Source organism: Bos indicus, chromosome 2 (genome assembly GCF_029378745.1).
Source record: "Bos indicus isolate NIAB-ARS_2022 breed Sahiwal x Tharparkar chromosome 2, NIAB-ARS_B.indTharparkar_mat_pri_1.0, whole genome shotgun sequence".
NCBI classification, from domain to species: Eukaryota; Metazoa; Chordata; class Mammalia; order Artiodactyla; family Bovidae; genus Bos; species Bos indicus.
The window spans coordinates 47,294,684-47,315,631 of NC_091761.1; the positions used below are offsets into that span (position 1 = coordinate 47,294,684).

Here is a 20,948-nt window from a genome sequence, read left to right on the forward strand (position 1 = left end):
AGTAAACTGAGGATGCCAAAATGATCTGTGTGTGGGTGTGTGTGTGGTATCAATGTACACAGTGTGCAGTGTGTGCATATGTCTGGTGTCAGTGTACACGGTATGTAGTGTGTGTGTGTGTTTATAAGAGATGATATGTGTTTGTGTAGTGTGTGTATTTGTGTTGTGTGTGGTGCACACAGTGTGTAGGTGTGAGAGGCATGAGGATGTGTGGGGAAGGCTATCAATGCGAGGTGTGGTGAGGAAGAATGTGTGTGGTGTGTGTGGTGTGTGTGGTGTGTGGGGTGTGTGTGTAGTGTGGAGGTATGTGAGGTGTGATGAGGATGAATGTGTGTGGTGTGTATGGTGTGGAGACAGGTCGTATCTGTGTGTGGTGTGAAGCTCCATGTGGTATGTGTGGTGTGTGTGGTCTGGAAGTGTGTGTGGTGTGGAGGCGTGTGTGGTGTGTGTGGTGTGGAGGTGTGTGGAGGCATGTGTGGTGTGGAGGCGTGTGTGGTGTGTGTGGTGTGGAGGCGTGTGTGGTGTGGAGGCATGTGTGGTGTGGAGGTGTGTGTGGTGTATGTGTGGTGCGGTGATGATGGATTTGTATGGTGTGGGGATGTGTGTAGTGTGGAGGTGCGTGTGGTGTGGAGGTGTGTGTGGTGTATGTGTGGTGCAGTGATGATGGATTTGTATGGTGTGGAGGCGTGTGTGGTGTGGAGGCATGTGTGGTATACGTATGGTGCTGTGATGATGGATTTGTGTGGTGTGGAGATGTGTGTAGTGTGGAGGTGTGTGTGGTGTGTGTGTGGTGTGAAGGTGTGTGTGGTGTGGAGGCGTGTGTGGTATAGGTGTGTGTGGTGTGTGTGTGGTGCAGTGATGATGGATTTGTGTGGTGTGGAGATGTGTGTAGTGTGGAGGCGTGTGTGGTGTGGAGGCGTGTGTGGTGTGGAGGCGTGTGGGGTGTGGAGACGTGTGTGGTGTACATGTGGTGCAGTGATGATGGATTTGTGTGGTGTGGAGGTGTGTGTGGTGTGGAGGTGTGTGTGGTATGGAGATGTGTGTGGTGTGGAGGTGTGTGTGGTGTGGAGGTGTGTGTGGTGTGGAGGTGTGTGTGATGTGGAGGTGTGTGTGGTGTGGAGGTGTGTGTGGTGTGGAGGTGTGTGTGGTGTACGTGTGGTGCAGTGATGATGGATTTGTGTGGTGTGTGTAGGAGACAGGCATTCCACAAAGGTCTTCACTGCGTCTCTGTGGCAAACGAAAGGCATACGTACACAAACAATAAACAGTCACCTCAGGCAAAAAAGGTAATAAAGAGGCAATGAGCTCTAGAAACTCAGAGAACAGAAACATCCCTTGCAGCTGGGGTGACATGGGATGGCTTCCTTGAAAGACACCAGATCTGGAGGGATGAGTAAGATTAAGGAGACGTGAGACTGTGGGCAGAGGAAACAGGAGAAAGAGAACGGGGGAGGGACTGAGAGAGCACGCTGCTGTTTGGAGAACGTGACAAGTTTAGTCGGCTGGAGGATCAGGGATGAACTCGAGTGGACATTACCACTCCATCATCTTGTTTCTCCCAGAAAGCAAAAGAGACATTTTAATACTTGCATCCTGTATAATCTTCCTCAAATCCTGTATAATTTCCCCACTTCTGAAGGTGGCCTTCTTGGAGCACATGTGAAAGCAGAAACCAGACCCAGGCCATTGGCCATGGAACAAGACTCCCTTTGTTCCAGCCCCAGTGGCCTCCTCAGCCTCCCAAGCAGGACAGAGTTTCCTGAAACACTTAGGATGGGAGAGTGGGGGCCCGTCAGCGCACAAGCGCCAATGCACGCAGACAGGCTCATGAAAATCCACTTGGCAGCTCCTCGCAGCAGGACAGCCTGCACCCTCCCAGGGCCTCCAGGTGTCCCTTTGGGCAGAAGGAAAAACACAGCGTGTCTGCATCCATCTGAATCAGTGTGCAGAAGCAGGCCAAAAAGCAAGGCACGGGGCGAGAGAAGCCCTTCCCAGCCTCCCGCTCCGAACAAAGGTCTGGCCCTCTCTCCTCCGTGCAGCCAGCACCCCAGGACCCCTCTTCCAACCAGCCCCTGAACATTGCCCACCAGAGCCCAGCCAGGGCCCAGCACACCGAGGGTCCCCTCAGCTTAGCACCAACACTGCCAAGTGTTTCCCATTTGTGCTGAAAATCCGCCTGAAACGCACCATCTTCAGAAGCTAATCTTTCCAATTTTATGTGGGCTTATCTGTTTGCTCCCCTCAATAGAAGGTAATGGAATCACCACTGGATGCCAGACCCCAAACTGGGGCAGGGAGGGGGATTAAAATGAAAAACAGCTTTTAAATGTGACAGCTCTGTCCATTCATGGAATTAACAGTCCCTTCCCAGAGCTTTTAAAAGATCACAATGTATAATGCCGAATATATAAAATCCTCCTTGTAGAAGGTGAGAGCCCTGAAGGGTTTTGTTGGTTTTTGTGTTTTTTTTGTATTTCAGGGCCCTGGGTTTCCTGGTCTCCTACAATGTCCAGACTTCAGTATGGGGATTCCCCTTTCCTCTGTTTTCCTCTAAAATATTTCCTACCTTTTCTCCAACTACCATCCCCCTTCAGAATGAGCCAGATGCAGAGTATGGAGGGGGTGGCAAGGCACTAGGGTCCCCCATCCACCCCACTCCTTCCTCCTGCAGACATAAGCATGTGGTCCCCCAGAGTCACAGTAAAGGAAAGCAGCTCATTCTCAGCAACCTTTTGAAACGGACAAGGAAGGAAAAGCAACAGAATTCAGGCAACTGTGAGAGCCACCCGAACAGCATCCTGTTCCTTTTAGGTCCCATGAGTCCCTCCAGACCCACGGTACCACTCCCAGGGTGCAGGGTTTACACAGTGAGTCACAGACAGCTGGAGAGGCTCTCATTTAATGCAACGTCTCCAATTTTAGTGTGAAGGGGATGGCACACCTCTTTGCCATTTCCTCACATCCACCTTGGAGAAGGCAATGGCACCCCACTCCAGTACTCTTGCCTGGAAAATCCCATGGACGGAGGAGCCTGGTGGGCTGCAGTCCATGGGGTCGCTAAGAGTCGGATACGACTAAGCTACTTCACTTTCACTTTTCACTTTCATGCACTGGAGAAAGAAATGGCAACCCACTTCAGTGTTCTTGCCTGGAGAATCCCAGGGATGGGGGAGCCTGGTGGGCTGCCATCTCTGGGGTCGCAGAGTCAGAAACGACTGAAGCGACTTAGCAGCAGCAGCAGCACATCCACCTATATCCTTGGCCACCCATATGCAACACAAACAAAGATTCTACTCTGGGGACAGGTCTCTTGTTTGGTGGTTTACAATTTAAATTTTTGCCATTTAGCAAATACATTGTATTTATTTCTCAAAGATGAATTAATCCCAAAGCTTAAAAGGTCACTAGTGTAGGCATTTTGTAAGATTTGGGGGGAGGGTTTAAATATTGCATTTTTTTGTATTGTATATGGTAGGGCAAGTTTCCAAATAACTAAGGAATGATTCCCTCATAAGAAGCCGTCTCCTACTCTCTCTCTCAGGTGTTATGAAGGAGTTTCTGCCCATGGTTACTGGGGTGGGTGAAACTCAGGCAATGGATCACTGCAGTTTTTCTAGTGCCTAGCAGGTTAAGTGTCTGGGGCCCAGTAGAGAGGCAGGAGAGGGGCCAAAGCAGAAGCGTGGGGTACACCCATGCCTGTACCCCATTTCCAAGGATGTGACATGCACTGCCACAGGATGTAAGATGCAGGGAAGAGACCAAAAGGCTCGGGTGACCAGGAACAGTCCTGCTCCACCTGGAAAAGGTGGCAAATAAACCCGGGGCTTCCTTTAATCCGTGCAGTCTCTGAACCCCTCTGTCTCAGTGAAACAGGGGGAAGTGAGTCAACACAACAGGAATGAGGTCCCCCAGAGTCATGCCCCATACTTGGAAGTCGGTGTGAGCAGAACACCAGAGCCCTGAGGATATTAGCCTCGTGCCTTTGAAATCTCTTCTTCAATAGGAATGATTCATAAGCTAAACCGAGTCTGCAGTAGGCAACTCAGTGACAGTCCCAAGAGGGGACCGTAAATGAAAAACCTAAGCTTGAAGGATTAAGGATTCATCTTACCCTGCTGCTTGTAAGATGAATTCCCCAAACTTCCTCTGTGTAGTTGCTTATAATAACCGCTCTTCACCTCTCCTCACCTGTCAGGTGGGCCCAGTCTTTAGAACAATTATCCAGCCCCAAAGGTTGTTTAGGAGTCAAATCCATGGCAAAAAGCAGGAAAAGAAGAGGTAAAAGGGGCCAATTTTTTCTGCAGGCATGCCCTGTCTGGAAAACTGCCTGGAGCCACAGAAATCCAGGGCCAACAGTCAGAGCTGGGGACACACCCTCAAGGGCACAGGGGACCAGGGGTGTATGTTTCTGGGGAAGGATGCTAAACACTCACTCACGATGTGCATGGAGGGGACCAGGGGTCCACAAGGGCTGGCCCGACACTCATGGGTCAGCCAGGGCCCCCACGAGGATACCATTTTCACAAATATTCTATCGAAGCCCTCCTATGTGACAGCCGTGGTCTCACACACCAGCAATGTGAGTAAAGAGGTGAATGAGACAACGAACAGCTTTGCTCCAATGAAACTTACACCTCATATCATGGTGAAATTGCACCCAGAACTGCTGGATCATCAGAATTTTCAACCAAAATGTATAAGGATCTAAGAATCTTCAACCTAGAATTGTTTGAAATTTTCCCATTTTAAACACTGCCTGCAATTTGTAAAAAAGCAAACAAATAAAAACCAAAAAACCACAGAACACTGCAGGTCATACAGAAATGTGTCTGTGGGCTGAATGTGGTCCAAAAGCCAGCTTCTTTCAACCTCTGACCTACAAATTTTTATTTATCCAGAAGAGACTTGCCTCCCCAGAGACTCTTTAGAGAGTAAATGATTTTCACAACAGACCTTCTCAGCAAGATGGGGCTGACAGCCCATAGGGATACTCACACCACTGGTTAGCTTGTTGTAAACAGAATTTATTATTAATATTTTCACAGAGCTATCAAAAGAGGATTTTTTTAATACTGAACTCCTGAGACTTTATTACTCACCACTATTTTTAAAACACCTCAAAGATACACAAAAACTGTGACACAAATATAACATCCCCTTAACCATCTCTATTGCTCAGTCAAAAAGCCACATGCACCTAACATTTTGCAGGAAGCGCCACTTCCATTGAGTCATCTCAGAGACTGACGACAGCACACTGAAGCCTTACCTCCATGGTGTGTGTTTTTCCTGATGACGTCTGTCCATACGCAAAAATCGTCCCATTGTAACCCTCAAGGACATCTGCAAGCAAGAAAAAAATTAAAAGTAACTCATTACTTTGATTGCATGCCAGTGCCGGTTGCCTGTTTTAAAATTACATTTTCCAAATGGCCCATCTCATTTTTCACACAAATGATGTATTCAATTCCATTTGCATTTTAAGTAGAATTGTGAGATAAAAGCAGGAATGAGGGCCTCCACGGCTCCACAAAATAAAAATAAATGGACTCACATGCCTACGGAATATATTAATAAAGGGAAAGGCGGACACACTTTCTCCCGGTTATATCAAAATCAAAACAGATATCGAGCACTGTATTTTATTTTTAGTAGAAAGGGATTTGAATTTTCTTCTCCATGTTGATCTCTTGAGATCTGTCAAGGGGGGAAAATATTATCATGCCCTGAGTCTCTGCAGTGAGGTGCATGTAGAATTCTTCTCCTGAAGATCTGATTTGGATTGGGTTAAACCTGGCCCCAGCAGGTTCCTTGCGGAGGTTTCTTGAGAAGCTACCCAGAGCCCATTCAGAGCAGAGCTTGTCCAGAGTTGGGAGGCACAGGGCCCCATTCCATATACTGAGACACATGGTGACAATCCAGTGAGCCCGGAAACCAACTGGGTCCTAACTCAAATTTAATGCCTCTCTTTTTCCAGTGACTGTGCTAGGAAGATGGCCCTGGCCCAAGAGCTTTGGGAATTTCCTTTAACTACACAAGGAGCAGGGGCTTCCCTGGTAGCTCCTCTGTAAAGAATCCATCTGCCAATGCAGAAGACGTGGGTTTGATCCCTGGGTCAGGAAGATCCCCTGGAGGAGGAAATGACAACCCACTCCAGTATTCTTGCCTGGAGAATCCCATAGACAGAGGAGGCTAGCGGGCTCAAGTCCATAAGGTCACAAAAGAGTCAGACATGACTTAGTGACTAAAACAACAACAGCAACAGGAGGAGCAGACTGTGCTGACCCCACACGCTGTAGGCTGCTTCCATCACACAGAGACGATTTGGGGGCAGGGGGTGGCGTGTGGACAGTCGGACAGACGTTGCTATGAGCTGGCAATTATCTGTGGGAATTCTTTCAAAGCGGCAGAGGTGATTAAAATCTATTTAGTGCTCATTTCCCTCGATCTGCTTCACCCACATAAACAGCACGGACAAGCGGGATGATGCATGATTAATATCCCTGACCCCCTACCTTTACATAAGGGAGGAAGTTCTCACTCCTAAAAGCACAGAGGGGTGGGGAGAGGAGCCCTATAAGAGGGTGTCCTCTTCAAGGCCATATACAAAGAAAAAAAAAAATCAAGCCAGGTAAGCAACTCCGTCTATTTCAGGCCCTGATTAGGTTGGTTTGTTTGCTTTTTTGGTCTCTCTCAGTTTTATGATGGTGGTTAGTTTTTGCTATTTTGTTGAGTCTCCTAAAAAAAATTTTTTTTAATACATGTTTACTGATCTGAGGCTTTGGAGTGTAAACTGGGATCAGAAAAGAAACTGGGATTTTCCCTCGAGAAGCTAAAAAAAAAGAAAAATTAAATGGCAGGATTTTTTTTTTTTTTAATCATAGCAGCTCTCAAGAGTTTGTGTCAAGCTATATTGAGAGAGAAAAAATGTTCACACATATCTGACTTCTGGTAATGGTTTCCCTGGTAACAGGGGAAGCAAAAGCTTGAAGACTACAATGTAAGGGCTGGAGGTTCAAGCTTCAGTCTTCTTGAAAATGCCAACCTGCTCAGAGAAAAGGTTTCTCTAGTAGAAAACAGTAGTCGGAGTGGGAGCTTCTACACAACCACAAATGACATGCTTTGAGGGACTTGAAGAAAGAAAGAGGTCTCCATCCTTGGATGTTTGAACATTTTGTATGTTCACGGCACAAACACCTCCAGACAATTTCAATGCCAGCCACAATCACAGCACCTAAGCTCCTAACTGATTAGAAATTAAACCTCTCCCCCCACCCTGAAAGGGCTTCCTTATTTTAAGTCCCTGTGGAGGAAGCACCCTGGGACCCATTAGCTCAGGCATTAGGACAGGAGGAAGGGAGCCAAGGCCAAGGTCCAGTCCCTCTGCTCCTCCTCAGAGCCGCTGGCCACCCCACACGCCCACCTGCACAGAGGGGGCCCTGAGCAGCTGCCCCCCGGAAGAAACCTCAGCTCAGAGTCCAGCTCTGCTGACAGCGGAAAACCCAGTACTTCTTCCTCTGCCAGGAAGTGAGAGGGCGAGGGCTCTGGAATTGTGCCCCACAGACATCCCCAGTCCCCCCATCTAATCCACCCTCACTAAATCCTAGGGAGCCACACTGCTCACCAGACTCCCTCAGGCTAAGGGCTGGGACACATACATGCAAACACATAATGCTCGTGGACAGCATCGCTTGTTTAGGGTAGGGAGCTAAGGGCACGTGAGACTCTTGGAGAATCCCTGATTCTTTGTTGCTGCTATGGCAACACTGTGGGCAATTGCTTTTTATTTATTTATTTTTTTTAAAGAAAAGGAGAACACACAAAACACCATTAGGACAAACTCCACTTAGCCTTAAGTGTTCAGAATCATGTAACAATTAATTCATTGTTGGAGAACCTATCTCGGTGTTCAAGGTTGAAGAGGGCTGATGTCACCCTCTATCAACTGGATTCTGAATCAGAAGGTGATTTAAAAAGAAAACAAGAAGCTCTTCTAACCTGGTGTCCTCTATTTCCTTCCAAACTCTGGGTTTGGGGGGCTTGCTTGTTGTTGCATCCACATTTGCTTATGAGGGGAGAAGACACATGGAGAGGGGGGCACAGCACCAAAATGCACATGAGGCTGGATCACAAATGCGGGGAGACGGAGGACACCCGCCAAGGACAGAAAGATGAGGGGAACAGGCCTGTGCTTGCTGCCACTGAGCCACATCACCACCCGCCCGCCTCTGCAGAAAGAGCCCACAGAGAGGCACTTTCATCACGCTGAAGGCCAGGTCCTGGGCCCAAGGAAAGCATTTGTTTCAGGGTCTCTGTCATAACAGGATGACTGTTTCTGTACACCAGCCACAAAGCCAGAGACCAGCCCAGCTGGACAGAACCTTTCTTTGTGACAGGGACTGGCGTGATGTGACCTCAGCTCACACCACAGGGCTAGCGGGGCCCCATACAGCACACGTCCATCCAGCAGCCAAGCAAACCCAGAAGAGAGCCCATAGCGTGCGGGAAGAGTCCTGTCATCTCCCGGGAGGAAAGCAGAGGGGAGTGGGGTCCTTGAAAATACTCTGTGCCTCCTGGTGTGGCCTCAGAGTCGAGCTGCCCTCCCTAGGCTTTACCAGTTCTGAGTCTAGGTCTTGCTGAAGCAGAAGAGTTAGTTCCATTGAGTGGCAGGTAAGAATTCGGGGAGGACAGAATCACAGCTACACATCGGGGCGCGTGGGGAGGCTGTCGTGGCCTCCTGTCATCTCTCCTTGTGAAACAGTGGCCCAAGAGTGGCTCCAGCTGTTGCCGTTGTTTAGTTGCCTAGTCGTGTCCAGCTCTTTTGCAACCCCATGGACTGCAGCGCGCCAGGCTCCTCTGTCCATGGAATTCTCCAGGCAAGAATACTGGAGTGAGTTGCCATGCCCTCCCTCCAGGGGATCTTCCAGACCCAGAGATTGAACCCACATCTCTTAAGTCTCCTGCACTGGCAAGCAGGTTCTTTACTGTCTGAGCTACCAGGGAAACACAAGTAGCACCAAAGCCTCTGGCAATAGTGGCTAACAAGCCACCCCTGGCTTGGACTCCTAAGGCTCTCGCCAGCCAACCACACTACTCAAGCAGGCTGTGCCCAGAGATTGCAGAGACCATCCTACCAAACACCAACAGCCAGCCAGGATGCTGGGCCTGCCAAGCTGGGGGCACCCACGCCACTGTGCCCAGGCAAGGGCATGCTGCATCTTCAGAATGGAAGCGTGCCTCCTCATTGGCAGCAGCCAGGGTCACCCAGCAGCCCTGGGAACCCAGTCTCTGTTTTTCACCTTTTTCCCTTCTCTACTCCCGTTCCTACCCCTGCCTTTCTGCAAGGTAGTCCATATGGCCTGGTGGAAAAGGAATAACTCATAAAATAATTACCAAATGCTCATTACGGGCCCACAAGACAAGTGGGGGCAGGATAGTCCAGAAAAATTCAAGTCAGACAAACTCAGGTTCAAGGCACGGCCTCACTAGTCCCTAAACTACCTGGTCAAGTTACTTCACCTCAATTTCCTCTTTAGTACAATGGGAATAATAATACTCACACACCTTATAAAGTCGTAAAGATTTAAAATGCAGTAACATATGTAGAATGCATAGAGGGTACCTGACAGATAACAGCGGCAAAATAAATGTAATTCTTCTTAAAAGTCATATATAATAGAATAATAAAATTGATCTGATAATATCCCTGAGTTTAAAATTCTCCATTGGGGACTTCTCTGAAGGTCCAGTGGTTAAGACTCTGTACTTCCACTGCAGGAGCTACGGGTTCAATCCCTGGTTAAGGAACTCTGATCCCACATGCTTTGTAACAAGGCCAAAAAAAGAAAATATTCCACAACTCTTCAGTGGGTCCACATCACCTACAGGATAAAGTCCATCAATTTCTATCCAACTCTGGTCCTGCCTAACTGTTTAATATTTATTTCTATTTATTAATTGTTTATTTGGGTCTTCATTGGAGCACTTGGGATTTTTATTTGCAGCATGTGAACTCTTAGTTGTGGCATGTGGGACCTAGTTCCCTGACCAGGGATCAAACCTGGACCCCCTACATTGGGAGAGTGGAGTCTCAGCCACTGAACCACCAGGGAAGTCCCCAGCCTAACTTTTTAGGGCTTATCACTCTGCACCCTAAGCTTTAGGCTTTGGTTTTTTGCTGTTCCTTCTGCTTGTACAGCCCCGCATATTCTATGCTCCTCAGATCCCAACCTTTCCAAGAAGCCTTCCTCAATTCTCCAATCCTCCTCCCCACTCACCAAAATCAACAGTATCAAGTGACTTTCTTCTGTGCTCCCATAGCATTTTGCACACACGCATCTTAAAGCACATAATCTCCACATGTATAATAACTACGCAAGCATCTGCTCCTTCTCTATACTCAAAGATTTCTGCAGAGTCTTAGGTGTCTTAGTGACTTCAGTCCTTAGCAATACTTAACCATATGGCAAATACCTAGTATACTCACATCAAAACACGAATGAAAGAAACAATCAAATGGATGCAGTTTAAAGAAATTAGAACTGGAAAACAAGAAACCGTCTTCTCCAGCACTGGAGGATCTACATCCAGTTAATCTGGAAGGCAAATGCCAGGGGAGGCTTCTGTACATGGGGAAACAGTTTCTCCGATTACTTCAGTAACAGTGCCCGGTGACCAGTTTTTAAATCCTAGGGCATCCATAGGAACCTTCCTATTTACCATGCTGGTACCCACAAACCCTATCACCTCTTCTAGAAGAAATGGAGAGAATTCTACACTCTTTCAGATGACATTTTGAAAAACACACACCAGGCAAAGATGGGAGCGTAGGAGATGCCAGGACGCTACAATCAAATGTTCAAAATATTTTTTTTTAAACCCAGTGAAGTTGAAGGGAATGCAAGGACCAAGAGAGAATAAAGCTGTCCTGTTAAAAGGAGTCTCTCTGATCTCAAAATCATTTATGGGTTTAGATAGACTTGAAAGGAAAGCTCACCAATCTACTATATCACCATGAATTGCAGAGGCTTAAGGGACTTTTAGAAGTCATTTGTTCAAATCTTGGCCTCTAGAAAAAAAGATTCCCATTGTACCACCTTCCATTCCTGATGTAAACAAGGTTTATCATGGCCAGAGAAACCTCAGCTGTACCTGAGTAATCTATGCCAAGCAGTTCTTTCTTTTATACCTACATTTTATCTTGCTGACACAGAAATACACGGCCACTTCCCCTCATGGCAGCTTCAGTGGATATCAAAAAAAAAAAGTTAAATTTGGTCTCCATTATGCCCCTAATAATTTCCTTTTAAGGGAGAATAAGACACTCTTTATTGCTACAAAATGAGCATGTTGATGCTATATTTATGGTGCCCAAGAAATGTCTGTGTACTATATCATGTCAGAGCCTGATTTTATTTTCGATGGTTTTCTTTGTGACTCACTGCCTACTGGGGACTCAAGTTATCCACAGTTAGGAAGTCCACAAGAACCGCCCCCCACACCTAGGGACTGTCCATTTCTGACGTTTCATATTATAAAAAAAAACCCAAACACTGAAAGGGACCCAAACTTATCTAGTAAATAAAAACTTCAGGGTTATTAGCATTATTTGTTAATCACAGGATTTTTTACAAATGGAGTGCATCCATCTCTAATTACGATGTCAACTTAGAGAGGGTGGGTGTGTATTTAAATAGCCCTCGTGCTTAGCACAGCAAGCAGTAAATACTATTTGGTTCTGATAATGAAGGAGGAGAGAAAAAGAAGGAATTCTGGCTTGTATGTGATTACTTTAATAAAAATATAAAAGAGACTGATAATAGAGGGGAAGGGGGGCTGCCTAGGAGCAAAACTATATACTCCAGAAAGAGCAAATATGTTTAGACAGGGAAGCAAAAGAGTAGAAGTAGAAAGAAGACAAAAATTACCACAGATATAAGCCCAAACTATTAATTCAAAAAAATCTCACATTCTGGCATACTTTTTTCTCTTCAATTTTCTGTAATAATCTTACGGTAAAGACTTTCTAATTGAATCGATGTCTGCAACAAGAACATAAATAACCATACACCTCAGCAAGAGATGGTACATACTGACAGGCGTCTCCCACGCAGGTGTCCAAGGTCAGAATGAATCTAACAGATGTAACCAGGGCTGATTTTCATGCCTTTCAAATAGTTAGGTTAGTCAGCTCACCTTCTAAAAACAAGCGGATCTAACAGGACAAGGAGTTTTGGGTTTTGTTTTTTCACTTTTCACTCCTTAAATCTAGCGCTACCTATCAAAGTGGCAGCATCAAGACATTTGAAAACACCATTACTGCAGCATTCAAATCTGAAAGGAAGGATTCAGTGATGAAAAGCAAAGGAGCAGGAGATGCCCCTTCAGCTCTGTCAGCTCTGTCCAGATGGCGAGCTCCCCAAGGGCAAGCTCTGTCCTGCCCCTGATTTGAAAGGGCAAGGCAGAGAAACGTATAAATTGCTTGGCTCCCTGCTGTTATTTTGACACGAATCCTTCAGGGCCGAGGCCAGTCCCAGAAAAAAAGAATTGATCTCTAAGACACAAATTCACGCTTTAGGCTACCTACGTGGAAGAACAAATGTCAGGGTCTGGGTGGGAAGACAGAAAGTGGGTTAGATGAAAGTATTATTAAGGAATGCTGAGTAGTAAGAACAACTTACTAACCAGCAAGGTAATGTATGATCTTAGGATGCTGCAGAAAATTCCTTGATGCCCAAGAATTTTCCACATTTAAAGCTTCTTTCTGAAGACTATACTTTCAGAAACCATTTCTACTGACTCATACACACTACTATATAGAAAAAAACTAATAAAGACCTATTGTATAGCACAGGAAACTCGACTCCAAGCTCTGTAATGGCCTAGATGGGAAAAGAAGCTTAAAAAGAATGGAAATATGCATACAAATAACAGATCACTTTACTGCACACCTGAAACTAACACAATATTACAAATCAATTATACTCCAATAAAATTAAAAGTAAAAAAAATAAATTTTCTTTCTGAAGAGACAGATGCACAAAATAGATCAACCAAAAAATATACAACTGGAGCATCAGAATAGATGTTTTTCTGCTGAGAAGGTACTATAACTTCAGCAATATTTTAAAGCCATTACAAAAATAGTATGACTATATCTTACCCTGCTTTTAAGCTTCTAAGTGACAGAATAACTCTGCCCAAAAGGTGGCAAAAGAAATAAAGAAATCTCTTTGGAAAGGAGGTATCGAGGAGTTAAATCCTGACATCATAGCAAATCAGGGCCAGAGCTTGCTATAATTCAGTGTTTCCAATTAGCAGGCCTCTGCTTACGGTCAAGGTACATTGATTTCTAGGCTGCAAATACCACTTAACATTTTCAATTATTCTGAAAGGCCCAGGAGAAAATAAAGAAATAGCACTTACCTTTGACAATTTGCTTTGCACACGCATTGTAAACCTGCTCTTGAGTCGTGCTGGGAGGCAACACTCTGTCGAAGACATACGGCTTTCCTTGCTAAAAAAGAAAGACAAAAGAAAAAGAGAGGTGGAAAAAAACACATTAGACATTCATGAATAAAAAGCACTACTAATATTAGCACCATAGGCATTAAATCACCAATGCTACTTGTCAAGGCAATTCCTTACCAAGATGAGGGAAATTTTACAGCATGAACGACACCTTCATTGTGTGTATGTATACTGTATATTGAGATTGGAGAGGAGAAAGAAAAACATTTTTTTTTTTTACTTGAAGCACTTTTTCTGATGAAAGATGGGTTGACACATTCATTCATTTATTTAAATAAATATTTAGTTACAGAGAGCTTCTTCTGAGCCAGGCATAGACTAGATGCTAACCAAATCAGAAAACAGTCCTTCCTGGAGAGCATCAATCAAGCATGACAGATAGCTAATAAGCAAGAAAACAAACACACAGGAAAATGCAAAATGCCTGGGTATAAATTAATGGGACAGAAGGGACATGAGGGCCAAAGAAGACCTCTGTGAAGCAGTACCGGTTAAGTGGATCTTTAAAGGATCAGAAAGGCTGAGGCATCTGAAGACTAATCGAGGCAAAGGGTGGAGCAGACAGCAAGGGGCCTGGGGGCTCAAGGAACCAGCGCAGTGGTCTCCACCTTTTTTGGCACCAGGGACTGGTTTTGTGTAAGACGGTTTTTCCATGGACCAAGGAGGGATGGTTTGGGGATGAGTCAAATGTATTACATTTATTGTACATTCTATTATTATTACATCAGCTTAATTTCAGATCATCAGGCATTAAATCCCAGAGGTTGGGGTCCCCTGACCTAGAGCGTGGACAAGAGGAGATGGAAAGGCAATGGGGAGCCAGTGCATGCCGGGTAGCTAGCCAGGGTTGTAATGCACTTGGATTTTATTCACTAGAAAGATGCCACAATCAGATTTAAGAAGCTGCTCTTAATAGCCAGATATTATTGTTCTCTGTCCCAGATTATTCTAGTGTTTTCTTCACATGCACAGGTGGTACCTTAACTGTGTAGATGCTTTGGAGAAAAGGGGGGGCATCTATAAAGTAAGGGCTTCCCTAGTGGCTCAGATGGTAAAGAATCCACCTGCCAATGCAGGAGACCCAGGTTCGATCCCTGGGTTGGGAAGATTCCCCTCGGAGAAGGAAATGGCTCCCCACTCCAGTATTCTTGCCTGGAGAACGCCATGGACAGAGGAGCCTAGAGGGCTACGGTCCATGGGGTCACAGAGTTGGACACGACCGAGTGCTACTGACACACACACTATAAAGAAAGTCAAGTGAGTTCTCCAGGTGTGGGTCTGGGATGTGGCCCCACGGTGCTGGGCTGTGTGCAACTGAGAAGGGTCAGAGGGAAGGGAAGAGGTCTGCGGTGCTGCTACGTAAGCCCTAAGCCCTGATTCTCTGCCTCTCAGCATTCAGCAGGCAACTACTGCAAGTTTCTGTGCCAGGCACTGCGCCCTGGGAAGGCAGGAGGAGGACAGACAGGGCCTTTTCCCCAGAGAACCCCCATCACAACACTTTACCCACCAACACCTCCCTTCCCACAGCCTGCTCCACCCAGGCAGCCCTTCACCTTCATTTTCCCCAAGTACGTGCGGCAGCAAGGACAGGAGCAGCGAGGAGAGAGAAGGAGAGAGCCCAGAGCCTCCTGCACTCTCAGCCCGCACCTCCACACGTGGCTCTGGATGCCAGGAACCACCCACAGCCAGTCTGACCCCTCAAAAAGATAACCGCTCATGGGGGATCCAAGGACACGGCTTGTTACATCCTATAACCTTCACACAAAAGGAAGCACGCAAGTGTCAGACTGGCTTAACGTTTCTCTCACTCCTTTACGACTGGGAAAGCCACACACCAGTGAGGCCCTGTGTGTTACGGCCGTGCTTGCACTTCAGCCTTTAAAAAACGAGACCGTGCCAACCAGGTAGACAAGCTACTTCCAGCCGAGTCTTAGGGAAAAAATGGAGAATTTGGAGGTACCATCAAAGTTTGCATTTCACAAAGAGCAGAGCCATGTTAAAATTATGCAAAGGGATTATTTCCTGATGCTTTGTTCCCAGCGAGTCTCATTCAATCAGTGAACCCAGTATTTGGCTTAATAATCAAGAGAATATTCCTCACGACAATCGATAGCCAGTGATCAGCCCACCACATTCTTACTAGATTCACCTATTTGTTAAATCCAACTGAATGTCAGCAGGGTAAAAGGTTTGAATAAACATTTACAGAGTTTGCCTAAGTTTGTGTCATCCACTAAACCTTCTGGAAAGAAAATGCAGCTCTGCTTAATTTAAAGCAAATCCATTATTCCTCCAAACTTAATGAAAGTCACCCAAATAAACTGGCCTGTTACAGCATGATTCGGTTTTAGGTTTTACAGAAAATGCACTTGACACAGCAGGGAAAGAGACCTATTATAGCTTATGGTACAAAACTAGGACTCCCCGAGTTTGCCCTTTAAAATGTTGGTTGGGTACGTTATGCTTTCACTTTAAGAGAGGTAGAAAGCAAAAAATCTCTAACTCCTCATTTCAATAATATCACATTTATCAAGTGACAAACATATAATACAATGATTTTCCATAAGCAAAAGTTAATTCCCAAACAGAAACTGCCTTTGAGAAAAGATAAAATTTAGAAAATGATTTGTTATTAAACTTATCTTGTCAGGATCAGAGCATAAATTAGTTAAAATTGTAAGCATTTCTATGTGTCTTTTCATGCACTGAGTTGGTCATAGCCTTTTATTTTAGGTGAACCTTAAAGTCAAGGCACTAGAATCTGGATTAGAATTTAGTTACTGATTATTTTCAAGAACTGATTTATGGCACAGTGTACCAGCTGTATACAGCTGCATACATTTAAGCAACAATAACAACCAACTCATCACTGCTGTTTTAGTAAGGGAATGAAAATCTCACAAATCCTGGTTGAGACTGCAGCAAAGACCCCTAGGAAACCAGAGTCTCCCTGTTTCTGAGGGAGTCTCCCTGTTTCAGAGTCTCCCACTATAGCTGAGGGTTTCAGTGGGCAGGCAATGGGCCCAGCCTGCTTCAGCTGTCACTGTTTGCAGCTGCAGAATAAATTTTTGGATTTACATTTTAATATGGGTGCTGAGTGCTAACATTTGAACCTGAATGACTAGGTTGCCATTTACTCCTTCCAGAGACACTTTCCTTTCCGGGCATCTATTTAGCTCATGGTCCTCTGAGACTTCTCTGGCTACTCTGTCCATGTCCTTTCCTGACATCTCTTCCAGACTTCCAAGCGACACTGTGTCTGGCCCAAGACCTCAGCCTTCTCTCTATACTTCAAATGAACATGTCAGCCTTCAAATCTCGCCCAAGCTCCAGATTCATACACCCAGTCGCCTGCTGAACATTTCCACTTGATGTCCATTAGCCATCTCAAGCTTAACTGGCCAAAAAAAGAACCATCAAGCCCTCTGTATCTGAATAAGAATTGCACCACTAATCACCTAGTACTCAAGTCAAAATCATTTATTATGTCCCATAGAGTCCATATCCAAAATACAACCCAAATTCTATCACTTCTCACCATCTGCACCACACAACCCCAGTTCATGCCATTATCATTTCTCATCAAGACCACAGCTTTAGTCTCCTGACTGGTCTCCCTGCCTCCATTCTTGCTCTAAACAATCCAGTGTTCACTTAGCAGTTAGAGTGAGCTTTTGAGATCGATAAACCAAATGACCCCATCTCCCTTAAAACTCCCCAATGGTTCCTGTTAGACTAGACCCTCTCCACCCTCAGCTCCCTGCACTCTCCTCCATCTGACTACAGTGTAGCCCACTGGACTTCCTTCTGTACCTTGTTTATTCCTCAGCTCAGAGCCTTTGCTCTTAACTCTTCCTTTTTCCTGGAATTCTCTCACTGCAGATCTTCACTGGGCTCACCACAGGTCTTTATTTGACTGTCTTTACCACCTTCCAGACGTCACCTCCAAATTCTCCTTTGAAGGCTTCCATGGCCCTAACAAAAGCAACTGCACCCGACCCCGACATCACTTTCTATCACATTACTCTATTTGGTTTGCTCCATAGCAATTACTATGTGACCCATTTTCAACCAATCAAATGGACCACTACTATTAAAGCATCTAACCAGCTAACACAGAAGCCATATAAATGCCAAAACCTAAGTGCAGGATATGCAAAGCTGCTGCAATTTATGAAAGGAATCTGGGTGGGACACAGACTCCACATACATTACAACTGAAAATGAAGTAACCCAGTTTTGCCATGAAAGCCTTCAGCGGAGCAGTGCTAACTGCATGGGAGCAGTGTAGCTAAATAACTTACCAAGATCACATACAAAAAAATAACAGCAGATGGTTCTTACATTTTTATAGTTGAAATTAAAAAAACAAAACAAAACAAAAAACCAAGCCACCAGAATTCCTATCAAGTGGTTGGGAGCAAAGTGTCTATGAACCATATGGCCTATTAATACCCCAACCTGGAAGGAATATTACTACTGGAGACAGAGGAAAGCAAAGACCCCCTTAAAGATTTAGAAAATCAGCAGCAGAAGGAAGGTGAAGGAAACTTAAATTAATTATCCCCAAGAAGAGATAATCAAGAGGTAATCTTTGACAACAACAACAACAACAAACAACCCAATTAAAAAACAGGCAGAAGACCTAAGAGACATTCCTCCAAGGAAGAAGTACAGATGGCAAATAGGCACATAAAAGGATGTTCAGCGTTGCTACTTATTAGAGAAATGCAAATCAAAATTACAATGAGGTGCCACCTCACACTGTTTAGAATGGCCATCATCAAAAGGGCTATAAACAATACTGGAGAAGGTGTGGAGGAAAGGGAACCCTCCTATACTACTGGTGGGGATGTAAACTGGTACAGCCACTATGGAGAACAGTTTGGAGGTTCCTCAGAAAACTAAAAATAAATCCAGCAATTTCACTTCTGGGCATATATCCAGACAAAACCATAATTCAAAAAGATACACGAGGGACTTCCTGGTGGTCCAGTGGCTAAGACTGAGCTTCCAATGCAGAGGAGCATGTCAGATCCCACATGCCACAACCAAAGATCTCGAATGCTGCAACAAAGATTGAAGATGTGCATGCTGCAACTGAGACCCAGCAGAGCCTAAATAAATAAATAAGTATTTTTTTAAAATGATACATGCACTCCTGTGTTCATGGCAGCACTATTCATTGACGTCGAACAACCTAAATGCCCACGGACAAAGAATGGACAAAGAGGATACGGTACATACATTGGGCTTTCCAGGTGGCGCCAGTGGTGAAGAACCCATCTACCAGTGCAGGAGATCTAAGAAACGTGAGTTCAGTCCCTGGGTCAGGAAGATCCCCCGGAGAAGGATAAGGCAATCCACTCCAGTATTCTTGCCCGGAGAATCCCATGGACAGAGAAGCCTGGAGAGCTACAGTTCACAGTGTCACAAAGAGTCAAGACACCACTAAAGCGACTTAGCGAGCACGCATGCGTAGTACATACATACAGTGGAATACTCCCTAGTCATTTAAAAAGAATGAAATAATGCCATTTGCAGTGACATGGATACAATTAGAGATTATTATACGAAGTGTAGTAAGTCAGAAAGACAAATACCATATGATATATGCAGAATCTAAAATATGACACGTGAACCTATCTATGAAAGAAACAAAATCAAGGACATAGAGAACAGACTGGTGGTTGCCAACAGGGAGGAGGGTGGGAGAGTGTAGCACTGGGAGTTTGGGATTAGCAGATGCAAACTGGTATATACAGAATGGCTAAACAACAAGGTCCTACCATATAGCACAGGGAACTATAACCAATATCCTGTGATGAGCCATAATGGGAAAGAACACGAAAAAAAGTATATATATAACTGAGTCACTTTGCTGTATAGCAGTAATTGACAAAACACTGTAATTCAACTTTACTTCAAAAAAATTTATTTTTTTAAAAAGAGATAATCTAACAAGATTAACATTTTTATTAGCATATTATCTAATAACAAGATTATTGGTCTTTCTGAGACCAACCAAGAGTAGTGACCAAAGTAGGGGGGGTGGCGGTGGCAATGACTTATTTGATTTTTCTTCTATCTTTAAGAAAGAAAGAAAAAGAAAGAAAAAAATTTTCCCCAGCAAGATTAAAACTCACTCTGTGGAATTATCTTCAGACACTGAGTAGAGGAAGTGATTACTCAGAATAATCACTGGGACTTCCCTGGTGGCCCAGTGGTTAAGAATCCACCTTCAATGTCAGGGACATGGGTTCAATTCCTGGTCAGGGAATTAAAAGCCCACGTGCCACGACTAGAGAATCCATGGACCACTATAAAAGATCCCACATGATGCAATGAGGACCCAATGCAGCCAAACAAATAACTATTTTTTTAAAAAAGAGAGAGTAATCACTCCCTTTCTGTCCCAGGTGTTTGTGTAACTTCACTCCTGAAGGAACAGAAGATGAGAAGTTCTCCCTGCACTGACCACCTTCTCATTAATGTCCACCAACACCACCACCAAACACTTTTGTTTCCAAATGCTTTTATATTTTATCTCATTTAATTCTCACACCAACTCCATGAGATACATATTATTCAGTTCAGTTCAGTTCAGTCACTAAGTCGTGTCCAACTCTTTGCAACCCCATGCACTCCAACATGCCAGGCCTCCCTATCACTAACTCCCAGAGTTCACTCAAACTCTTGTCCATTAAGTCAGTGATGTCATCCAGCCATGTCATCCTCTGTCGTCCCCTTCTCCTCCCGCCTTCAATCTTTCCCAGCATCAGAGTCTTTTCAAATGAGTCAGTTCTTTGCATCAGGTGGCCAAAGTATTGGAGTTTCAGCTTCAACATCAGTCCCTCCAATGAACATCCAGGACTGATCTCCTTTAGGATGGACTGGTTGAACCTTCTTGCAGTCCAAGGGACTCTCAAGAGTTCTCTCCAACACCACAGTTCAAAAGCATCAGTTCTCTGGCGTTCAGCTTTCTTTATAGTCCAACGATCACATCCATACATGACTACTGGGAAAATCATAGCCTTGACTAGAGGAATCTTCGTTGGCAAAGTAATGTCTCTGCTTTTTAATATTCTGTCTAGATTGGTCATAACTTTTCTTCCAAGGAGTGTCTTTTAATTTCATAGCTGCAGTCACCATATGCAGTGATTTTAGAGCCCCCCCAAAATAGTCTCTCACTGTTTCCACTGTTTCCCCATCTATTTGCCATGAAGAGATGGGACTGGATGTCATGATCTTAGTTTTCTGAATGTTGAGCTTTAAGCCAACTTTTTCACTTTCATCAAGAGGCTCTTTAGTTGTTCTTCACTTTTTGCCATAAGGGTGGTGTCATCTGCATATCTGAGGTTATTGATATTTCTCCCAGCAATATTCAGCTTGTGCTTCCAGCTTGTGCTTGTGATTCC

At 44.9% G+C, this 20,948-nt stretch overlaps 1 protein-coding gene across 4 annotated transcripts in view; it reads right to left on the reverse strand.

Moving 5' to 3' along the window:
* KIF5C (kinesin family member 5C) overlaps positions 1 to 20,948 on the reverse strand; it is a 159,910-nt gene that overhangs the window by 91,940 nt on the left and 47,022 nt on the right. For all 4 annotated transcript variants that reach the window (XM_019972986.2, XM_070768201.1, XM_070768206.1 and 1 more), the window contains exons 2-3: positions 13,426 to 13,516; positions 5,270 to 5,343 (exon numbers count right to left, since the gene is read on the reverse strand). In XM_019972986.2, coding sequence (XP_019828545.1) covers positions 5,270 to 5,343; positions 13,426 to 13,516 — 165 coding nt within the window. The remainder of the gene's footprint in view (positions 1 to 5,269; positions 5,344 to 13,425; positions 13,517 to 20,948) is intronic.